Source organism: Heterodontus francisci, chromosome X (assembly GCF_036365525.1).
Source record: "Heterodontus francisci isolate sHetFra1 chromosome X, sHetFra1.hap1, whole genome shotgun sequence".
In the NCBI taxonomy this organism is placed as follows: domain Eukaryota; kingdom Metazoa; phylum Chordata; class Chondrichthyes; order Heterodontiformes; family Heterodontidae; genus Heterodontus; species Heterodontus francisci.
In genome coordinates, this window is record NC_090421.1 from 780339 (window position 1) to 801945 (window position 21607).

The following is a 21607-nucleotide window of genomic DNA, read 5'->3' on the forward strand; positions in this document are numbered from 1 at the left end:
TGGCATTAGCTATGAGGAGAGGTTGGATAAACTTGGATTGTTTTCACTGGAACGACGGAGGTGGAGGGGGCGACATGATCGAGGTTTACAAAGTTATGAGCGGCATGGACAGAGTGGATAGTCAGAAGCTTTTTCCCAGGGTGGAAGAGTCAGTTAATAGGGGACATAGGTTTAAGGTGAGAGGGGCAAAGTTTAGAGGGGATGTGCGAGGCAAGTTTTTTACACAGAGAGTGGTGAGTGCCTGGAACTTGCTGCCGGGGGAGGTGGTGGAAGCAGGTACGATAGCGACGTTTAAGAGGCATCTTAGACAAATACATGAATAAGTTGGGAATAGAGGGATACGGATCCCGGAAGTGCAGAAGGTTTTAGTTCAGGCAGGCATCAAGATCGGTGCAGGCTTGGAGGGCCGAATGGCCTGTTTCCTGTGCTGTACTGTTCTTTGTTCTCTTTTCAGCCTCCAGTAGCTGCGTCTCTCTTCGGTGCAGGGGAAGAAGTTGATTGAGTAACTGGTAAGTTATTTTACTTCTCATTGTAATAAAAAGTTTTTGAAGTTATGTTATGGTCGGTGAGCTCGGCCAAGTGGAATGTACGCCCTGCGGTTTGTGGGAAGTCATGGACGCACCACGTGTCCTCGATGAACACATCTGCAGGAAGTGTCACCGGCTGCAGAAGCTTGAGCTTCGGGTTTCGGAACTTGAGCGGTGGCTGGAGTCACTGTTGTTCATCCGTGAGGCGGAGGACTACGTGGATAGCACGTTTAGGGAGGTGGTCACATCGCAGGGTAGGAGCATGCAGGCAGAGAGGGAATGGGTGACCGCTAGGCAGTCTAAGAGAAGCAGACAGGTAGTGCAGGAGTCCGCTGAGTCTATCTGGCTTGCTAATCGGTTTTCCTTTTTTGGATACTGGTGAGAGCAATGGGTTTTTTTTTTATTCATTCATGGGATGTGGGCTTCACTGGCCAGGCCAGCATTTATTGCCCATCCCTAATTGCCTTTGAGAAGGTGGTGGTGAGCTGCCTTCTTGAACCGCTGCAGTCTGTGTGGGGTAGGTGCTGTTAGGAAGAGAGTTCCAGGATTTTGACCCAGCGACAGTGAAGGAACGGCAATATAGTTCCAGGTCAGGATGGTGTGTGACTTGGAGGGGAACTTGCAAGGTGGTGGTGTTCCATGCATTTTCTGCCCTTGTCCTTCTAGTTGGTAGAGGTTGCGGGTTTGGAAAGTGCTTGTCTAAAGAGCCTTGGTGCATTGCCTGCAGTGCATCTTGTAGATGGTACACACTGTTGCCACTGTGCGTCAGTGGTGGAGGGAGTGAATGTTTGCGGATGGGGTGCCAATCAAGCGGGGCTGCTTTGTCCTGGATGGTGTCGAGCTTCCTGAGTGTTGTTGGAGCTGCCACCCATCCAGGCAATTGGAGAGTATTCCATCACACTCCCTGACTTGTGCCTTGTAGATGGTGGACAGGCTTTGGGGAGTCAGAGGAGGTGAGTTACTCGCCTCAGGATTCCAAGCCTCTGACCTGCTCTTGTAGCCATGGTATGTATATGGCTACTCCAGTTCAGTTTCTGGTCAATGGTAGCGCCTAGGATGTTGATAGTGGGGGATTCAGCAATGGTAATGCCATTGAATGTCAAAGGGAGATGGTTAGATTCTCTCTTGTTGGAGATGGTCATTGCCTGGCACTTGTGTGGCGCGAATGTTACTTGCCACTTATCAGCCCAAGCCTGGATATTGTCCAGGTCTTGCTGCATTTCTACACGGACTGCTTCAGTATCTGAGGAGTCACGAATGGTGCTGAACTTTGTGCAATCATCAGCGAACATCCCCACTTCTGACCTTCTGATTGAAGGAAGGTCATTGATGAAGCAGCTGAAGAAGGTTGGGCCTCGGACACTACCCTGAGGAACTCCTGCAGTGATGTCCTGGAGCTGAGATGATTGACCTCCAACAACCACAGCCATCTTCCTTTGCGCTAGGTTCCTCGGGGGAGTGCAGCCAGAGCAAAGTCTGTGGCACCACAGGTGGCTCAGCTGCACAGGAAGGGAGGAAGAAGAGTGGAAGAGCAATACTGATGGGGGATTCGATAGTCCAGGGGATCAGACAGGGCGTTTCTGCGGCAGTAAACGTGACACCAGGATGGAGTGTTGTTGTCTCCCTGGTGCCAGGGTCAAGGATGTCACGGAGCGGCTTGCAGGACATCCTTCTGGGAGAGGTGTGAACAGCCAGAGGTCGTGGGTCCACATTGGTACCAATGACATAGGTAGGAAGAGGGATGAGGTCCTGAAAGCAGATTTTAGGGAGTTAGGAAGGAAATTAAAAAGCAGGACCTCCAAAGCAGTAATCTCAGGATTATTCCCAGTGCCACGTGCTAGTGAGCATAGGAATAGGAGGATTGATCGAATGAACAGGTGGCTGGAGAATTGGTGTAGGAGGGAGGGCATCAGATTTCTGAGGCATTGGGACCGGTTCTGGGGCAGGTGGTATCTGTGCAAGATGGACGGGCTACACCTTAACAGGACCAGAACTAACATCCTCGCAGGGAGATTTGTTAGTGCTGTTGGGGAAGGTTTAAACTAGCTTGTCAGGGGGGTGGTAACCTGAGGGGTAGCTCAAATTGGAAGGAAGTAAAGCTGGTAACAGGTGGTAGAAAAGTAGCAAGTGACATTAGAAGGCAGGCGAAACAAAGGCGAGCATCAACTAGGCTTAGAATGCAGAATAATATCAAGAAAACAAGGTTAAGGGCACTCTACCTGACTGCACACAGCATTCACAACAAGGTAGATGATTTAAAGGCCCAAATAGAGGTAAATGGGTTTGATCTAATTGCCATAACGGAAACGTGGCTACAGGTGACCAAGACTGGGAACTGATATTCAAGGTTATTCGACATTTAGGAAGGACAGACAAAAAGGAAAAGGAGGTGTGTTGCGCTGATGATCAGGGATGGGATCAGTACATTAGTAGGGGAGGATCTCAGATCAGAACAACAAAATGTGGAATCTGTTTGGGTGGAGCTAAGGAACATCAAGGGGCAGCAAACAGTGGGTGGCACAGTGGCGCAGAGGTTAGTACCGCGGCCTCACAGCTCCAGAGACCCGGGTTCAGTTCTGGGTACTGCCTGTGCAGAGTTTGCAAGTTCTCCCTGTGAACCGCGTGGGTTTTCGCCGGGTGCTGCGGTTTCCTCCCACAGCCAAAGACTTGCATGTTGATAGGTAAATTAGCCATTGTAAATTGCCCCTAGTGTAGGGAGGTGGTAGGAGAATGGTGGGGATGTGGTAGGGAATACGGGATTAATGTAGGATTAGTATAAATGGGTGGTTGTTGGTCGGCACAGAGTCGGTGGGCCGAAGGACCTGTTTCAGCCCTATATCTCTAAATAATAAATAAATAAAACATTGGTAGGAGTTGTTTATAGGCCAAACAGTAGTGGTAGTGTGGGGCATGGCATTAATTAGGAGATTAGAGAAGCATGTGGTATGGGTAATACAGTACTCATGGGTGATTTCAATCTGCACATAGACTGGGTAAACCTAATGAGCACAATGCTGTGAAGGACAAGTTTCTGGAGTCTGTTCGGGATGATTTTCCAGAGCAGTATGTTGAGGAACTGACTAGAGAACATTTCATATTTTAGATCTGGTATTATGTAATGAGAAAGGGCTAATTAGTAATCTTGTTGTAAAAGAACCTTTAGGGATGAGTGACCATAATATATTAGAATTTTACATTATGTTTGAAAGTGAGGTAGTTCAATCTGAAGCCAGGGTGTTAAATTTGAACAAAGAAAATTATGAAGGTATGAGGGGCAAATTGGCTGAGGTGGATTGGGAAAATACATTAAAAGGTATGACAGTACATAGGCAATGGATAGTCTTTAAAGAAATATTACATAGTTTACAGCAACTATACATTCCTTCAAGGCACAAAAACCCCAAAAGTAAAGGCAGTCAACCATGGATAACAAAGGAAGTTAAGGATTGTATAAGATTAAAAGAAAAGGCCTATAAAGTTGCCAGTTAACCTGAGGATTGGGAGGATTTTAGAATACAGCAAAGGAGGACCAATAAACTGATAAAGAAAGGGAGAATAGAATATGAATGTAAACTAGCAAAAAATATAAAAACGGACTGTAAAAGCTTCTGCAGGTACGTAAAATGGAAACGTTTGGCTAAGACAAATGTGGGTCCATTACCGGCAGAGTCAGGAGAATTTATAATGGGGAATAGAGAAATGGCAGAGAAGCTAAATGATTACTTTGTGTCTGTCTTCACTGAGGAAGCTCCAAGAAATCTCCCAGAATTAGAGATCCAAGGAATTAAGGGGAATGAGGAATTGAAGGAAATTAGTATTAGTAAGAAGGTTGTATTGGAGAAATTAATGGGGCTGAAGGTTGATAAGTCCCCAGGACCTGATATTCTACATCCCAGAGTGTTGAAAGAGGTAGCTATGGAGATAGTGGATGCATTGGTGATCATCTTCCAAATTTCTATAGATTCTGGAACGATTCCTGCAGATTGGAAGGTTGCAAATGTCACCCCACTATTTAAGAAGGGAGGGAGAGAGAAAACAGGGAATTACAGACCTGTTAGCCTTACATCAGTCATTGGGAAAATGCTAGAATCTATTCTAGGAGGTAATATACTGGCATGGATTAAGGATTGGTTAACAAGCAGAAACCAGAAAATGACCCATTTATGCTTACTCTGTTAGCTAGCCAATCTTCTTTCCAGGCCAATATGTTACTACAACATGAGCTTTTATTTTTTGCAATAACCTTTGATGTAGCACCTGATCATACACCTTCTGGAAATCTAAGTACAGTATATCCACCAGTTCCCCTTTATCCACAGCACACGTAACTCCCTCAAAGAACTCCAATAAATTGGTTGAACATGATTTCCCTTTCACAAAACCATGCTGACTCTGCCTGATTACCTTGCATTTTTCTAAATGCCCTGCCTGTAACATCTTTAATAATAGTTTCTCACATTTTCCCTAAGACAGATGTTAAGCTAACTGGCCTGTAGTTTTCTACTTTCTGTCTCCCTTTTTGAATAAAGGAGTTACATTCGCTATTTTCTAATCTAATGGAACCTTAGGGCGGCACAGTGGCGCAGTGGTTAGCACCACAGCCTCACAGCTCCAGCGACCCGGGTTCAATTCTGGGTACTGCCTGTGTGGAGTTTGCAAGTTCTCCCTGTGTCTGCGTGGGTTTCCTCCGGGTGCTCCGGTTTCCTCCCACATGCCAAAGACTTGCAGGTTGATAGGTAAATTGGCCATTAGCAATTGCCCCTAGTATAGGTAGATGGTAGGGAAATATAGGGACAGGTGGGGATGTGGTAGGAATATGGAATTAGTGTAGGATTAGTATAAATGGGTGGTTGATGGTCAGCACAGACTTGGTGGGCTGAAGGGCCTGTTTCAGTGCTGTATCTCTAAACTAAACTTCCCTGAATCTAGAGAATTTTGGAAAATTAAAACTAACGCATCAACTATCTCACTAGCCACTTCTTTTAACACCCAGATGAAGTCCATCAGGACCCGGGGACTTGTTGGCCCGCAGCTCCAACAATTTGTTCAGTACCACTTCTCTGGTTATTGTAATTTTTTTTGAGTTCCTCCCTCCCTTCCATTTCCTGACTTTCAGCTAATAGTGGGATGTTACTTGTATCCTCAATAGTGAAGACCGCTGCAAAATATCTGTTCAATTCATCTGCCAGCTCCTTATTATCCATTATTAATTCCCCAGACTCACTTTCTATAGGACCAACGCTCACTTTGTTAACTCTTTTCTTTTTTAAATATCTATAGAAACTCATATTTCTAGCCAGCTTTCTCTTGTACTCTAATTTTACCTTCCTTATCAATCTTTTAGTAATTCCTATTCTGCCCAATCTTCTGACCTGCCTCCCATCTTTGCACAATTATATGCTTTTTCTTGAAGTTTGATACTATCTTTAATTGTTTTAGTTAACCACAGATGGCGGGTCCCACCCTTGGAAGATTTCTTTCTTGTTGAAATGTATCTATTCTGTGTATTCTGAAATATCCCCTTAAATGTCTGCCACTGCATCTCTATTGACCTATTCCTTAACCTGATTTGCCAGTTCACTTTAGCTAGCTCTGCGATAGATTGGGAAAGGGGGAGGTGCAGCGAGACCTGGGTGTCCTTGTGCGCCAGTCATTGAAAGTAAGCATGCAGGTGCAGCAGGCAGTTAAGAAGGCAAATGGTCTGTTGGCCTTCATAGTGAGAGGATTCGAGTACAGGAGCAAGGATGTCTTGCTGCAATTGTACAAGGCCTTGGTGAGACCACATCTGGAATATTGTGTGCAGTTTTGGTCTCCTTATCTGAGGAAGGATGTTCTTGCTATGGAAGAAGTGCAGCGAAGGCTCACCAGACTGATTCCTGGCATGGCAGGACTGAAGAGAGATTGGGTCGATTTGGCTTGTATTCGAGTTTAGAAGAATGAGAGGGGATCTCATAGAAACCTACAAAATTCTAACAGGACTGGACAGACTAGACACAGGAAGGATGTTCCTGATAGTGGGGGAGTCCAGGACTAAGGGTCACAGTCTAAGGATAAGGGACTTAGATGGGATTTAGGACTGAGATGAGGAGTGATTTCTTCATGCAGAGAGTGGTGAATCTGTGGAATTCTCCACCACAGAAAGCAGTTGAGGCCAAATCATTAAATATATTCAAGAAAGAGTTAGATATAGTTCTTAGGGCAAAAGGAATCAAGGGATACGGAAAGAAAGCGGGAACAGGGTACTGAGTTTGGATGATCAGCCATGATCATATTGAATGGCGGTGCAGGCTCGAAGGGCCGAATGGCCTACTCCTGCTCCTATTTTTCTATGTTTCTATGTTTCATGTCCTCCTAATTGCCCTTAAGTTTAAAATACTAATCTTGGACCTACTCTTTTCTCCCTCAAACTGAATGTAAAATTCAATCATATTATGATCGCTGCTACCTAGGGACGCCTTAGCTATAAGGTCATTAATTAATCCTATCTCATTGCACATTACCAGGTCTAGTATATCCTGCTCTCTGGTTGGCTCCAGAACGTATTGTTCCAAGAAATTATCCCAAAAACATTCTATGCACTGCTCATCTAGGCTACCTCTGCCCATCTGATTTTTCCAGTCTATATGTAGGTTAAAATCCCCCATAATTGTTGCTGTACCTTTCTGACAAGCTGCCATTATTTCTTCCTTTATACCCCGTCCTACAGTGTGGTTAATGTTAGGTGGCCTATACACCACTCCCACAAGTGACCTCTTGCCTTTATGATTTCTCATCTTTACCCAAACTGCTTCTACATCCTGGTCTCCTGAACTTAGGTCATCCCTCTCTATTGCGCTAATACCATCAGTAATTAACAGAGCTACCCCACCTTTCCCTAGCTTCCTGTCCTTCCTAAATGCCGTGTACCCTTCAATATTCAGCTCCCAGTCTATATCATCCTGCAGCCATGTCTCTGTAATGGCTATCAGATCGCACTTATTTATTTCTATCTGCGCTCTCAGTTCATCTGTTTTGTTTTGAATGCTATGTGCATTCAGATACAGAGCCTTTAGTTTTGTCCTTTTATTATTTTTGTAACCTCTATCCTTATCTGTTGATTTACTCTTAGATTTGTACGCTTTGTCCATTCCTGTCACAGTCTATCATTTCCCATATTAATACCTTTCTCTCTTGCCTTGTCTCTTCTTTTTTGGGCCTCCTTATCTCGAGAGACAATGGATACGCGCCTGGAGGTGGTCAGTGGTTTGTGAAGCAGCGCCTGGAGTGGCTATAAAGGCCAATTCTGGAGTGACAGGCTCTTCCACAGGTGCTGCAGAGAAATTTGTTTGTTGGGGCTGTTGCACAGTTGGCTCTCCCCTTGCGCCTCTGTCTTTTTTCCTGCCAACTACTAAGTCTCTTCGACTCGCCACAATTTAGCCCTGTCTTTATGGCTGCCCGCCAGCTCTGGCGAATGCTGGCAACTGACTCCCACGACTTGTGATCAATGTCACACGATTTCATGTCGCGTTTGCAGACGTCTTTATAACGGAGACATGGACGGACGGTGGGTCTGATACCAGTGGCGAGCTCGCTGTACAATGTGTCTTTGGGGATCCTGCCATCTTCCATGTGGCTCACATGGCCAAGCCATCTCAAGCGCCGCTGACTCAGTAGTGTGTATAAGCTGGGGATGTTGGCCGCTTCAAGGACTTCTGTGTTGGAGATATAGTCCTGCCACCTGATGCCAAGTATTCTCCGAAGGCAGCGAAGATGGAATGAATTGAGACGTCGCTCTTGGCTGGCATACGTTGTCCAGGCCTCGCTGCCGTAGAGCAAGGTACTGAGGACACAGGCCTGATACACTCGGACTTTTGTGTTCTCTACTCCTTGATTTACCATATCTTCCCAAATTTGATCCCTTGCCCCCACTATTCAGTTTAAAACCCTCTCTGCTTCCCTAGTTATGCATCTCGCTAGAACACCGGCCCCAGCACCGTTCAGGTATAGACCGTCCCAACGGTGCAGCCACCACTTTCCCCAGTACTGTATCATTCTGTGATTCAAACCCATACAAATGGAACTTTGCTACTGGTTCCTGGTTCTCTCTCATCCAAATAGCCGACTCATGTCAACACAGACCACAAGGAGATAGAGAGAAAGAAAGAGGGAGACATGGAGATAGAGAGAGAGACATGGAGATAACAAGAGAGAGATGGAGATATCAAGAGAGAGAGAGAGATGGAGATAGGGAGACAGAATCATGAGGATTAAGACAGAGATGGAGATAAAGAGAGAGAGAGAGAGAGATGGAGCTAGGGAGAGAGAGAGAGACATGGAGATAACAAGAAAGAGATGGTGATAAAGAGCGAGAGATGGAAATAAAGAGAGAGAGAGACATGGAGATAGAGAGAGAGAAAGTCATGGAGATAAAGAGAGAGAGACATGAAGATAGAGAAAAAGAGATGAAGATAGAGCGAGAGAAAGAGTGATGGAGATAAAGAGAGAGACATGGAGATAAAGAGAGAGATGGAGATAGAGAGAGAGACATGGAGAGAGAAAGAGAGACTTGGAGATAGAGAAAGAGATAAAGATGAAGATAGAGAGACATGGAGAAAGACGGAGAGAAAGAGGGACTTGGAGATAGAGAGACATGGAAATAGAGAGAGAGAAAGAGAGAGAGATGAAGATAGGGAGAGAGATGGACAGAGAGAGAGAGAGAGAGAGAGACATGCAAATAAAGAGAGAGAATTGGAGAATGAAACAGAGATGGAAATAAGAAGATACACACGGAAAGAGGGAGAGATAAAGAGAGACGGAGAGAGAAAGACAAAGATAGGCAAGGAGAGAGGGGAGCGAGGAGGCCGAGATGGGGCTAACTATTCAACAATAAATCTTATTGAATCTTAGAATCACACAGCACAGGAAGACGCCATTCCGCCTGTCGTGTCTGTGCTAGCCCTCTGAAAGAGCCATGCTATTGGACCCGCGTTTCAGTTTCTTCCCCGCCCAGTTCACTTCAAATCCGTGTGCAATTGCCTTTTGAAAGCAGGTATGGAATCTGATTCCAGCACCCCTTCGGGTGGGAGGAGGGGCTGCCTTCTAGATCTTAACAACCCCTCCCTCTGCGAGAAGAAATTTCTCCTCGTTTCACCAGTTATCCACCCACGTCCACCCGATGAAACACTTTGACCCTCACTGCTCTATCTAAACCCCCTCGCGAACACCTCGATTAGCCCTCCTCCTTTCTCTCTTTCTCTCTCTCTTTCTTTCTCTCTCTCTTTCTCCCCAGAGAGCCGGGCGCAATAATGCTGAGAATAAAGTTATGTCACGCTGATTAATTCCTCCCTGGTCAATATATTATCGAGCGACAAGGGAGAGGGAATGAGAGCTCAGCTCGGGGGAGTAGTCTGCTTGCAGCAACGCAGACAACACCGGAGCTCCCGACTGCTGCTCCCAGAACCTAATCCGAAGCTGCCTGGGCACTCGACACGGAGATATGATAGTCACCCATCAGAATGTGACCCACGACTTGGTAAGTCAGGAAAAATCATCACTGTGGTGTTTGTGTCTGTGTCTGCGTGAGATTTTCTTTATTTCCTTGAACCATGATTTGTGCCGTAGAAGTTTAAACAGGAGGCAGAATGATACTGTACAGGAGGAGTCCATTCGGCCCATCGAGCCGGTGCCAGCCCTTTGAAAGATCGATCCGATTAGTCCCCACTCTCCTGCTCTTTCCCCCCACAGCCCTGCAAATTCTCCCCCTTCCAGTATTTATCCAATTCCCCCCTTTTGAAAGTTACTATTGAATCTGCTTCCACCGCCCTTTCAGGCAGCACGTTCCAGATCACAACAACTCCCCGCGTTAAAATAAATTCACCTCCTCTCCCCCGCCCCCCCACCCCCCTCTGGTTCTTTTGCCGATTATGTTGAAAATGCTGAGTTCTAATCCCAGAACGATGGCGGGTTTACTGCAGTAGGAACACCCCACTACCCCACTGTCTGAGGGATGACAAAGCACTCCCTTTCACTAATAACGCCTCGCAGAAATTACCTTCTTTACGAATTGGGCTCCCCCCGGCTCAAGGGTCGGGGGGCAGAACGAAGGTTTTGCACAACGCAGCTTTCGCAAATGGAGATATGTGGACGGTGATCACATCATGTGTTCCCACAATCAGCTTGAAAGAGCGTCATGAAAGGCACACTCCCTCAATACGGGAAATTCTCTGATTTCGAGCCCGCGAGCAGACACAGACACACACACACACAGGTTCACTGGTCGCACTTCCCACCTCTCAGTCAGACGGTTGTGCCGTCTTTCGGGATGAGACGTTAAACCGAGGGGCCCTGTCTGCTCTCTCGGGCGGACGTGAAAGAACCCACAGCCACTATTTGGAAGAAGAGCTGGGGTGGGGGGGGGAGATGTGGAAGGGGAGGGGGAGTTCTCCCCGGTGACCTGGGGTTAACATTTATCCCTCAACCAACAGCACGAAAAAAAATGATTTGGAACCTACGTCGTCTCGTATCTCCAACCCAAAAGTCAACTCGTAACTTTGACCTCAGGCTGAGATCGCTGTCCCCTCTCATCGTCTCGACCCACCCAATTAATCCCCTCCCATAACCCATGTACAGTAACCTCTCAGACTCTACCCACCCATTTAATTCCCTCCTACACCCCATGTACAGTAACCTCTCAGACTCTACCCACCCATTTAATTCCCTCCCACACCCCATGTACAGTAACCTCTCAGACTCTACCCACCCATTTAATTCCCTCCCACACCCCATGTACATTCCAATCCTTTCACAGACTCTACCCGCCCATTTATTCTCCTTCCCCACTGGCTGTAATTGTTGATGGAGGTGAATCTGTCCTTAGACTCACTCCAAAGCCGCATCGGCAGGATGGAAGAGGGTTTCCGCAATGCTTGGGGGAGGAGGGGGAGATAACTGAAAGAATCTAAATAAGACAAGACATGCCATTCAGAAGGTGGGGGCTGAATGGGCTCCTCCTGTTCCTACTGTAGACCCCGGTATTCTCTCTGTGAGTCGCTTGCTGTGCGGCTGTTGGCGTGCAAGCTGTGTTCAGTTCAGGGCAATGCAGAAACCTCTGTTCTTAGCACCGAGTCTAAACAAGGACACGCAGCCGATCAGTGACCATCAGTACAGCAGATATGAGCACTGGGGATACGGGCAGAGCTGTTCGGAATTATGTGGACTGCTTGTATTTTAACCCTGGATCACTCACCCTGGAAATTATAGCCAGAAGGATCCATAATTGGATTGTTGGTGATTGTGGAAGGAGCGCCGCGCTGTCGGAGGGTCAGTACTGAGGGAACGCCGCGATTTTGGAGGGTCAGTACAGAGGGAGCACCGCGCTGTCGGAGGGTCTTTACTGAGGGAGCGCCGTGCTGTCGGAGGGTCAGTGCTGAGGGAGCACCGTGCTGTTGGACGGTCAGTGCTGAGGGAGCACCGTGCTGTCGGAGGGTCAGTGCTGAGGGAGCACCGTGCTGTTGGGGGGTCAGTGCTGAGGGAGCGCCGCACTGTCGGAGGGTCAGTACTGAGGGAGCGCCGTGCTGTCGGAGGGTCAGTACTGAGGGAGCGCCGCACTGTCGGAGGGTCAGTACTGAGGGAGTGCCGCACTGTCAGAGGGTCAGTACTGAGGGAGCGCCGCACTGTCGGAGGGTCAGTGCTGAGGGAGCGCCGCACTGTCGGAGGGTCAGTGCTGAGGGAGCGCCACACTGTCAGAGGGTCAGTACTGAGGGAGCTCCGCACTGTCGGAGGGTCAGTACTGAGGGAGCGCCGCACTGTCAGAGGGTCAGTACTGAGGGAGCGCCGCACTGCCAGAGGGTCAGTACTGAGGGAGCTCCGCACTGTCAGAGGGTCAGTACTGAGGGAGCTCCGCACTGTCGGAGGGTCAGTACTGAGGGAGCGCTGCACTCGCTGCCTATGAGGGTGGTGGAAGTGGAGACGATGAATGATTTCCAAAGAAAATTGGATGGGCACCTGAGGGGAACAGACTTGCAGGGCTACGGGGATAGAGCGGGGGAAGTGGGACTGACGGGACTACTCCACGGAGAGCCAGCATGGATTCAATGGGCCAAATGGCCTCCTAATCATATTGGCAAAAGGTTCTTGCTCTGGGAGAGTCTTCACTCGGTATGAAAATTGCAGTTAATGAATGAAAGACAGCGATTACTTTAGTGGTATTGGGGTGATGCGAAACATCCATTTGCATTCGGTCCTGGTCCCAATCCAAGGGAATGCATCACGAATCTATTTCCAGGTTCTGGGTAATGAACGCAGGAATGCCTACATATATTACCAACTCTGCATTCTCTCTACAGCTCCCTCGCTCACTCTGTCCTGCCCTCTTTCTCACTGCTCCCTGTTTCTCTCTCCCATCTGTCTGTTTCTCTCTCTCTGTACCTCACTCTCTTACCCTTCACTCACAGCCTTTCACTGAGCGTGCCCGGGAATATTTATTTCTCTTAGCGAGTTGCCAGTCCGAGAGTCACATCACTGGTCAGGAAAGTGACTGATGTCGGAAACAATTAATTTAAAAGCCTCTCGCAGCTCATTCCCATCCAGAGTCGATGGAAGCTCTCTCTCGCTGATGAATTAATCAAGTTGGCAGGCGAGCCACAAAGAAAAGCTCCCACATCCCAGTGATTTTTCAGCTTTTTAAATTAAGTGAGTCTTTAACTGAGACTGTCGGCGTCAGCAACACAACAGGTTATCGGGGTTCGATACAGAGTAAAGCTCCCTCTACACTGTCCCACATCAAACACTCCCAGGACAGGTACAGCACGGGGGGTGCCTGTCTTTTACCGGGATCTTTTCCGAGTCTGGAACATGGTCGCCTCCAGTCAGGGCGCTCCCCCCGCCGGCGGAGGAGAGCGCCTCGGCTGTCCGGGCGGCCGACTCCGGGGACGGTCCGGCGGGCGGAGGAGTAGCCGAAACCCCCGGGACGCCCCTCACTGCGGGTGGCGAGGGGGCTCGGGAGTGCGGAGCGATCCCGGCCGAGCTGACCCCCGCTCGGCCGGAACTGCTCATCGGACCCAGGCCCCGAAACCCTCCTCGGGAGCCAGTCCCACACAACCCGAGCCGCCTCTCGGAAATGTCCTCCGTGCCATTCCAATCGGCGCGGAGGGGTTTCCTGTACGGGCTGCTCCTGCACACTCTCCACTTCCTCGCCCTCGTCAGCCGGCCGGACACGCCCTGGCGGTCCGCGTTGCCATCTGGCGGCGAGGGGAAACCCCGATGGAGGTCTCTCTACGCGGGAGTCTTCCCCCTTTACATCGGGGACCTGGGGTGGAGGGTGCTGCACAGAGCAGTCCCGTGCAATAGGCTTTGAAGTAGGTTCACGGACTCCCAGGCCACCTGTACTTTCTGCAGCCTGGACGAGTCCGTGTTCCACATTTATACGGAGTGTGCGAGGTTGCAGCCCCTATTTGAGTATCTGAAGGGGCTGCTCCTCAAATTCTGGCTGCACCAGTCCCACGCTCCTGATCTTTGGGCACCCGGTGCGGAGGGGCTTGGGCCGGGAGGAGGATCTCCTCGTCGGTCTGCTCCTGGGCCTGGCCAAGGTTGCAATTCACAGGTCCAGGTTGCGGGCCGTCGGGAGTTCCGTCCTCCCCGATTGCCTGCCCCTCTTCCGCGGTTACGTTCGCGCCCGGGTGTCCCTGGAAAAGGAGCATGCGGTGTCCGCCGGCACGCTTGAGGCCTTCCGCGACCGGTGGGCACCGCAGGGACTGGAGTGCATTGTCGACGCCGAGAATGGCATTTTAATTTGAGTTTTTTGTTTATTTATCTGGTTTTAATAAAGTTATTTTAAAAATATAAGTGTGTATATAAAGGGGGCCTGAGGAATAAAGGCCCCCTCGACATAAAAAATATATAAAGGGGGCCTGAGGAATAAAGGCCCCCTCGACAAAAAAAAACGGGGGGTTAGATACAGAGTAAAGCTCCCTCTACACTGTCCCATTGGGAAGTTCAGAGGAATGCTGCATACAACATGGATAATTCTAGCCTGCCAACACCCAGCCTCCTGTACAATCCCCACACCCTCCATACTTCCTCAGACAGCCTCTCCAATGCACACATCACCCCCAATCACACCCCCAGTAGCATTCTCTCCTTTTAGACTTCTGACCTGTCCTAGGCCTTGTTGAGCCATGTCTTTCCCCTGCTGTCTGTCTCTCTCTCTCTCTGTCTTTCTCTCTCTCTCTCTCTGTGTCTCTCTCTCTATCCCAATCTGTCCCTCTGTCTTTCTCTGTCCCTCTGTCTTTCTCCCTTGTTTTCTGTCTCTGTCTCTCTCTCTCTCTCTCTCTACCCCTCTGTCTCTCCCTGTCTCTCCTTCATGCTTTCTGTCTCTCCCTTTTCCCTCTCTCCCTCCCATCTCTGTCTCCCTCTCTTTCTCTCTGTCACTCTCCCTCTCTCTCTCTGTCTCCCTCTGTTTCAGTCTTTCGCTCTCTCTCTGTCTCTGTCTCTCTCCCTCACCTTCTCATATGAACATACAAATTAGGAGCAGGAGTAGGCCACTCGGCCCTTCGAACCTGCTCTGCCATTCAATGCATTCAAGGCTGAACTGATTACTCCACATTTCCACCTACCCCCGATAACCTTTCACCCCCTTGCTTATCAAGAATCCATCTACCTCTGTCTTAAAAATATTCAAAGACTCTGCTTCCACTGCCTTTTGAGGAAGAGAATTCCAAAGACTCACGACTCTCTGAGAGAAAACATTTCTCCTCATCTCTGTCCTCAATGGGCGACCCCTTATTTTTAAACAGTGACCCCTAGTTCGAGATTCTCCCACAAGGGGAAACATCCTTTCCACATCCACCCTGTCAAGACCCCTCAGGATCTTATATGTTTCATTCAAGTCACCTCTTACTCTTCTAAACTCCAGTGGATACAAGTCTAGCCTGTCCAACTTTTCCCCATAAGACAGCCCGCCCATTCCAGGTATTAGTCTAGTAAACCTTCTCTGAACTGCCTCCAACACATTTACATCCTTCCGAAAATAAGGAGACCAGTAATAAAGAACAAAACAAAGAACAGTACAGCACAGGAACAGGCCATTCGGCCCTCCAAGCCTGCGCCGGTCTTGATGCCTGCCTAAACTAACACGTTCTGCACTTCCGGGGACCGTATCCCTCTATTCCCATCCTATTCATATATTTGTCAAGATGTCTCTTAAACGTCGCTATCGTATCTGCTTCCACCACCTCCCCTGGCAGCAAGTTCCAGGCACTCACCACCCTTTGTGTAAAAAAACTTGCCTCGCACATCCCCTCTAAACTTTGCCCCTCGCACCTTAAACCTATGTCCCCTAGTAACTGACTCTTCCACCCTGGGAAAAAGCTTCTGACTATCCACTCTGTCCATGCCGCTCATAACTTTGTAAACCTCTATCATGTCATCCCTCCACCTCCGTCGTTCCAGTGAAAACAATCCGAGTTTATCCAACCTCTCCTCATAGCTAATGCCCTCCAGACCAGGCAACATCCTGGTAAACCTCCTCTGTACCCTCTCCAAAGCCTCCACGTGCTTCTGGTAGTGTGGCGACCAGAATTGCATGCAATATTCTAAGTGTGGCCTAACTAAAGTTCTGTACAGCTGCAACATGACTTGCCAATTTTTATACTCTATGCCCCGACCGATGAAGGCAAGCATGCCGTATGCCTTCTTGACTACCTTGTCCACCTGTGTTGCCACTTTCAGTGACCTGTGGACCTGTACGCCCAGATCTCTCTGCCTGTCAATACTCCTAAGGGTTCTGCCATTTACTGTATACCTCCCACCTGCATTAGACCTTCCAAAATGCATTACCTCACATTTGTCCGGATTAAACTCCATCTGCCATTTCTCCGCCCAAGTCTCCAACCGATCTAATGTACACAGTACTCCAGGTGTGGTCTCACCAATGCCCTGTATAGCTGAAGCATAACCTCCCTACTTTTATATTCAATTCCCCTCGCGATAGACCATAACATTTTATTAGCTTTCCTAATTACCTGCTGTACCTGCATACTGACCATTTGTGATTCACGCACTGGGACACCCAGATCCCTCTGCGTCTCAGAGCTCCGCAATCTCCCACCATTTGGATAATATGCTGCTTTTTTATCCTTCCTGCCAAAATGGACAACTTCGCATTGGTCTCCCCCTGTCCCTATCCCTGCCCCTGTCTCTCGCTCTTTCCTGCTCTATTTCACACACTCACTCACTAACACACCTTTCTTCTGATGCTGGTGAGTCAATGGGAGATTAACCTGATGCTCTTTTTCTAGGGCTTGGGAGGATCCAGTGCCCCTCCACGGAACTGGAAAGGGATCGGAATGGCCGTTCTGGTAATCAGTATCATCTTCTCCCTGGTCATCATCTCCACCATCCTGCTGACTCCAGGTAACCCTGTGCCTGCCATTCCACCAGGCCCAGTTCAGTGAGTAAATACACCACACAGTGAGAGACAGAGGAACACGGGGAGGCCCATTCAGCCCCTCCTCGAGCCTGTTACACAGGAACAGGGGGAGGCCCATTCAGCCCCTCTCCTCGAGCCTGTTACACAGGAGCAGGAGGAGGCCCATTCAGCCCCCTCCTCGAGCCTGTTACACAGGAGCAGGAGGAGGCCCATTCAGCCCCTCCTCGAGCCTGTTACACAGGAGCAGGAGGAGGCCCATTCAGCCCCTCCTCGAGCCTGTTACACAGGAGCAGGAGGAGGCCCATTCAGCCCCTCCTCGAGCCTGTTACAGAGGAACAGGGGGATGCCCATTCAGCCCCTCCTCGAGCCTGTTACACAGGAACAGGGGGAGGCCCGTTCAGCCCCTCTCCTCTAGCCTGTTACACAGGAGCAGGGGGAGGCCCATTCAGCTCCTCTCCTCGAGCCTGTTACACAGGAACAGGGGGAGGCCCATTCAGCCCCTCCTTGAGCCTCCTTAAAACCGAACCCAATATCTGACGTGTTTCAGTGTCAAATTGTCTCAGATAGTCGCTGCTGTGAAGCAGCCTGGGATGCCTTACTACGCCTCCATTTAAAAGTTTCTGTTGCGGCTTTGGGAATTAGGGTCCCCGCAGGAGAGGAGAGGAAAGGAGAGGAGAGGAGGCCGGCAGGGATTGTGAGGGGGGGGAAAAATAACTGTGGGGTAGGCAGAGTAAAAGATAAGGTGAATTTCAGCTGGCTAACCTGTGTCTCTGCCTCCACGTGACCCGCAGACGATACAGTTCCGAGCCCCAGAGGAAGATTATCGCTGGAGGATCTCGCTGCACCAGAGTTCCAGGTTCACAATCCCGAGATTAAATGGATGAATGGTGAGTGAGCTCAATCGCCCCTTTATCTGAGGGAACATTTCAGGGTCATTCAACTCATTTTTTTTTTTAATAGGGCTTTCAGTGGATGGCCATGAGTACTGTTGCCGAACTTAGTGGTGCCAACGCATATTCGGATCAGGAGATCACAGTCCAAATCCCAGTGTGGTCACAGAGCACCAATCCAGGAGTAACCTTTAGCGAACCACGTTTTTATTCTCTTTGAGGGGGGGGCCTTTATTCCCCAGGCCCCCTTCATATACATTTTCAATAACCTGATCAAAAACAGATCAATAAACCAAAACTCAAATTAGAATGCCGTTCGCGGCATCGATGACGCACTCCAGCCCCCCCGCGGTGCCCACCGGCCGCGGGGAGGCCTCAAGCGTGCCGGCGGACACCGCACGCTCCTCATGATTCGTGATCCGCCCCGTCGAACGCCTTCTCCTGATCGAGGGAGAGAAAGGCGACCGACAGACCAGTCCTCCGGGAAAGATGGATCAGGTCCCGGACCAGGTGGATGTTGTCCTGGATGGACCGGCCCGGGACAGTTTAAGACAGGCCGGGGTGGATCATGTGGGCCAGCAGGGAGCAGGGAGCAGGCGGAGATCGCCCCTTGTCGGCAGCAGGACGATGAACGCCCTGCACCATGAGAGGGGCATCTCCCCGGTCGCCGGACTTTCCGCCAGGTCCCGCACGTAATCGTCCCCCAGGGCGTCCCAGAACGCCCTGAGGAACTCCACGGTCAGCCCGTCCAGCCCCGGGGATCTGCCCCTCGAGAGCTGGTGGAGGGCACCGGTCAACTCCGCCAACGTGAGTGGAGCCTTCAAACCTTCGGCGCCCTCCGGGCTGACCTGCGGCAGGTCCTCCCACAAAACTCTGCGCGCATCCTCGCTGGAGGGATCCGGAGAGAACAATGCACTGTAATAAGTATGGACCAGGAGGCCCATTCCCTCCGGATCCATGACGCAGGATCCGTCATCGGCCAGAAGCTCAACCAACTGCTTACAGACCTCGCACCATTTTTCCAGCGAGTAGAAGAAGGGTTGAAATCTTCCAGGATCTGAATCCGCGACCTCAAGTACGTGCCTCGGGACCCTATGAGCTGCAGGTCCCTCAGCGCGTCCTTCTCTTTGTATGCCTGCCACTGGGTTGGGTCCTGACTGGGGCGGGACTCCAAGTCGAGCAGCTCTCTCTCCAGGTACCCGATCTCGGCTTCTCGCCTCTTGGTCGACCCCTTCACATACTCCTGACAGAAGACACGGATGTGAGTCTTGCCTATATCCCACCATCGCCTCAAGGAGGGGAAGCCCCCCTGCTTCCTTCTCCAGTCGGCCCAGAATCGAGGGAACGAGTCCCGGAATCGCTCCTTCTCCAGCAGCCGGTTGTTCAAGTGCCAGTACGCGGACCCCGCCCGCGTGCGGAGCGGAGTGAACTCCTCCCACACCAGGTGGTGGTCCGAGCACGGCACCAGCCGCATGGAGGCCGCCGAGACACGGGAGACATACGCCTGCGAAAAGTAGAGGCGGTCGCTTCGGGACCCTCCTCCTCCAGACCTCCACATGAAGGCTCTGGAGTCATAGAAACATAGAAACATAGGAGCAGGAGTAGGCCATTCGGTCTTTCGAGCCAGCTCTGCCATTCAATATGATCATGGCTGATCATCCAACTCAGTACCCTGCTCCCGCTTTCTCCCCCATATCCTTTGATCCCTTTAGCCCTAAGAGCTATATCTAACTCTTTCTTGAATATATTTAATGATTTGGCCTCAACTGCTTTCTGTGGTAGAGAATTCCACAGGTTCACCACTCTCTGGGTGAAGAAATCTCTCCTCATCTCAGTCCTAAATGGATTACCCCTTATCCTTAGACTGTGACCCTTGGTCCTGGTCTCCCCCACCATCGGGAACATCCTTCCTGCATCTAGTCTGTCCAGTCCTGTTAGAATTTTGTAGGTTTCTATGAGATCCCCTGTCATTCTTCTAAACTCTAGCGAATACAAGTCTAATCGACCCAATCTCTCTTCATACGTCAGTCCCGCCATCCCAGGAATCAGTCTGGTGAACCTTCGCTGCACTCCCTCCATAGCAAGAACATCCTTCCTCAGATAAGGAGATCAAAACTGCACACAATATTCCAGATGTGGTCTCGCCAAGGCCCTGCATAATTGCAGCATGACATCCCTGCTCCTGTACTCGAATCCTCTCGCTATGAAGGCCAACATACCATTTGCCTTCTTAACTGCCTGCTGCACCTGCATGCTTACTTTCAGCGACTGATGCACAAGGACACCCAGGTATCACTGCACCTCCCCCTTTCCCAATCTATCACCGTTCAGATAATAATCTGCCTTTCTGTTTTTGCCACCAAAGTGGATAACCTCACATTTATCCACATTATACTGCACCTGCCATGTATTTGCCCACTCACTCAACCTGTCCAAATCACACTGGAGTTTCTCTGCATCCTCCTCACAGCTCACACTCCCACCCAGCTTTGTGTCGTCTGCAAACTTGGATACGTTACATTTAATTCCCTCATCTATATCATTAATATATATTGTGAATAGCTGAGGTTCTAGCGCCTGTCCCTGCAGTACCCCACTAGTCACTGCCTGCCACTCGGAAAAAGACCCATTTACTGCTACTGTTTGTTTCCTGTCTGCCAACCAGTTCTCTATCCATGTCAGTACCTTACCCCCAATCCCATGTGCTTTAATTTTACACACTAATCTCTTATGTGGGACCTTATTGAAAGCCTTCTGAAAGTCCAAATAAACCATATCCACTGGTTCTCCCTGATCTATTCTACTAGTTACATCCTCAAAAAATTCCAGTAGATTTGTCAAGCATGATTTCCCTTTCATAAATCCATGTTGACTTTGTCCGAAACAAAAACAAGAAATGCTGGATTCACTCAGCAGGTCTGGCAGCATCTGTGGAAAGAGAAGCAGAGTTAACGTTTCGGGTCAGTGACCCTTCTTCGGAACTCCAGTATTCGCAGTATTTTGCTTTTATATTATTGACTTTGTCCGATCCTGTCATCGTTTTCCGAGTGCTCTGCTATTACATCTTTTATAATGGACTCTAGCATTTTCCCCACTACTGATGTCAGGCTGACCGGTCTATAATTCTGTTTTCTCTCTATCTCCTTTTTTTAAAATAGTGGGGTTACATTAGCTATCCTCCAATCCATTGGAACTGTTCCAGAGTCGATAGAATGTTGAAAAATGACCAGCAATGCATCTACTATTTCTAGGGCCACTTCCTTAAGTACTCTTGGATATAGATTATCAGGCCTTGGGGATTTATCGACCTTCAATCCCATCAATTTCCCCAACACCATTTCCCTACTAATACTGATTTCATACAGTTCCTCCTTCTCACTAGACCCTATGTTGATTTCCTCTTTTACAAACAATGCTACTCCACTTCCTTTCCCTTTTTGCCTGTCTTTCCTAAATATTGAATATTAAATATAAATATTGAGTTGGGATGGAGATTCTGCCAGATGCCCGCCAAGTCGAGGGAGCTGACCAGTTCCCTCAATTTCTCCACCGACGCTTGGCCGGAGCGATCCCCCACCGCGAGGGCACAGTTAAAATCCCCCCCGAGGATGATGCACTCACCGCTATCGATGGAGCTCAAGAGAGCGGACACTTCTTCAAAGAAGCGCACTCGCAACACGCCGGGCCTGGGCGCGTACACGTTCACAAGGTGGAGCGGCACGCTACCCAGGCGAACGGCGAGGTGGAGCAAGCGGCCCCAAGATCTCCGGCTGAAAGGTCGGGGC

The 21607-nt window shown here is 49.4% G+C and overlaps 2 protein-coding genes across 2 annotated transcripts in view; one reads left to right on the forward strand and one right to left on the reverse strand.

Annotated features, from left to right (window-relative positions):
• Nucleotides 1–11090, reverse strand: part of LOC137358572 (low-density lipoprotein receptor-related protein 1-like) — a 51775-nt gene extending 40685 nt beyond the window's left edge. Inside the window, 1 exon segment of the mRNA XM_068024559.1 lies at nt 11018–11090. Within this exon segment, the coding sequence (XP_067880660.1) occupies nt 11018–11090 (73 nt within the window).
• Nucleotides 11091–11601: 511 nt separating this feature from the next.
• Nucleotides 11602–21607, forward strand: part of LOC137358573 (inactive dipeptidyl peptidase 10-like) — a 48597-nt gene continuing 38591 nt past the window's right edge. The window contains exons 1-3 of the mRNA XM_068024560.1: nt 11602–11727; nt 16802–16916; nt 19076–19083. Of these exons, the coding sequence (XP_067880661.1) occupies nt 11602–11727; nt 16802–16916; nt 19076–19083 (249 nt within the window). The remainder of the gene's footprint in view (nt 11728–16801; nt 16917–19075; nt 19084–21607) is intronic.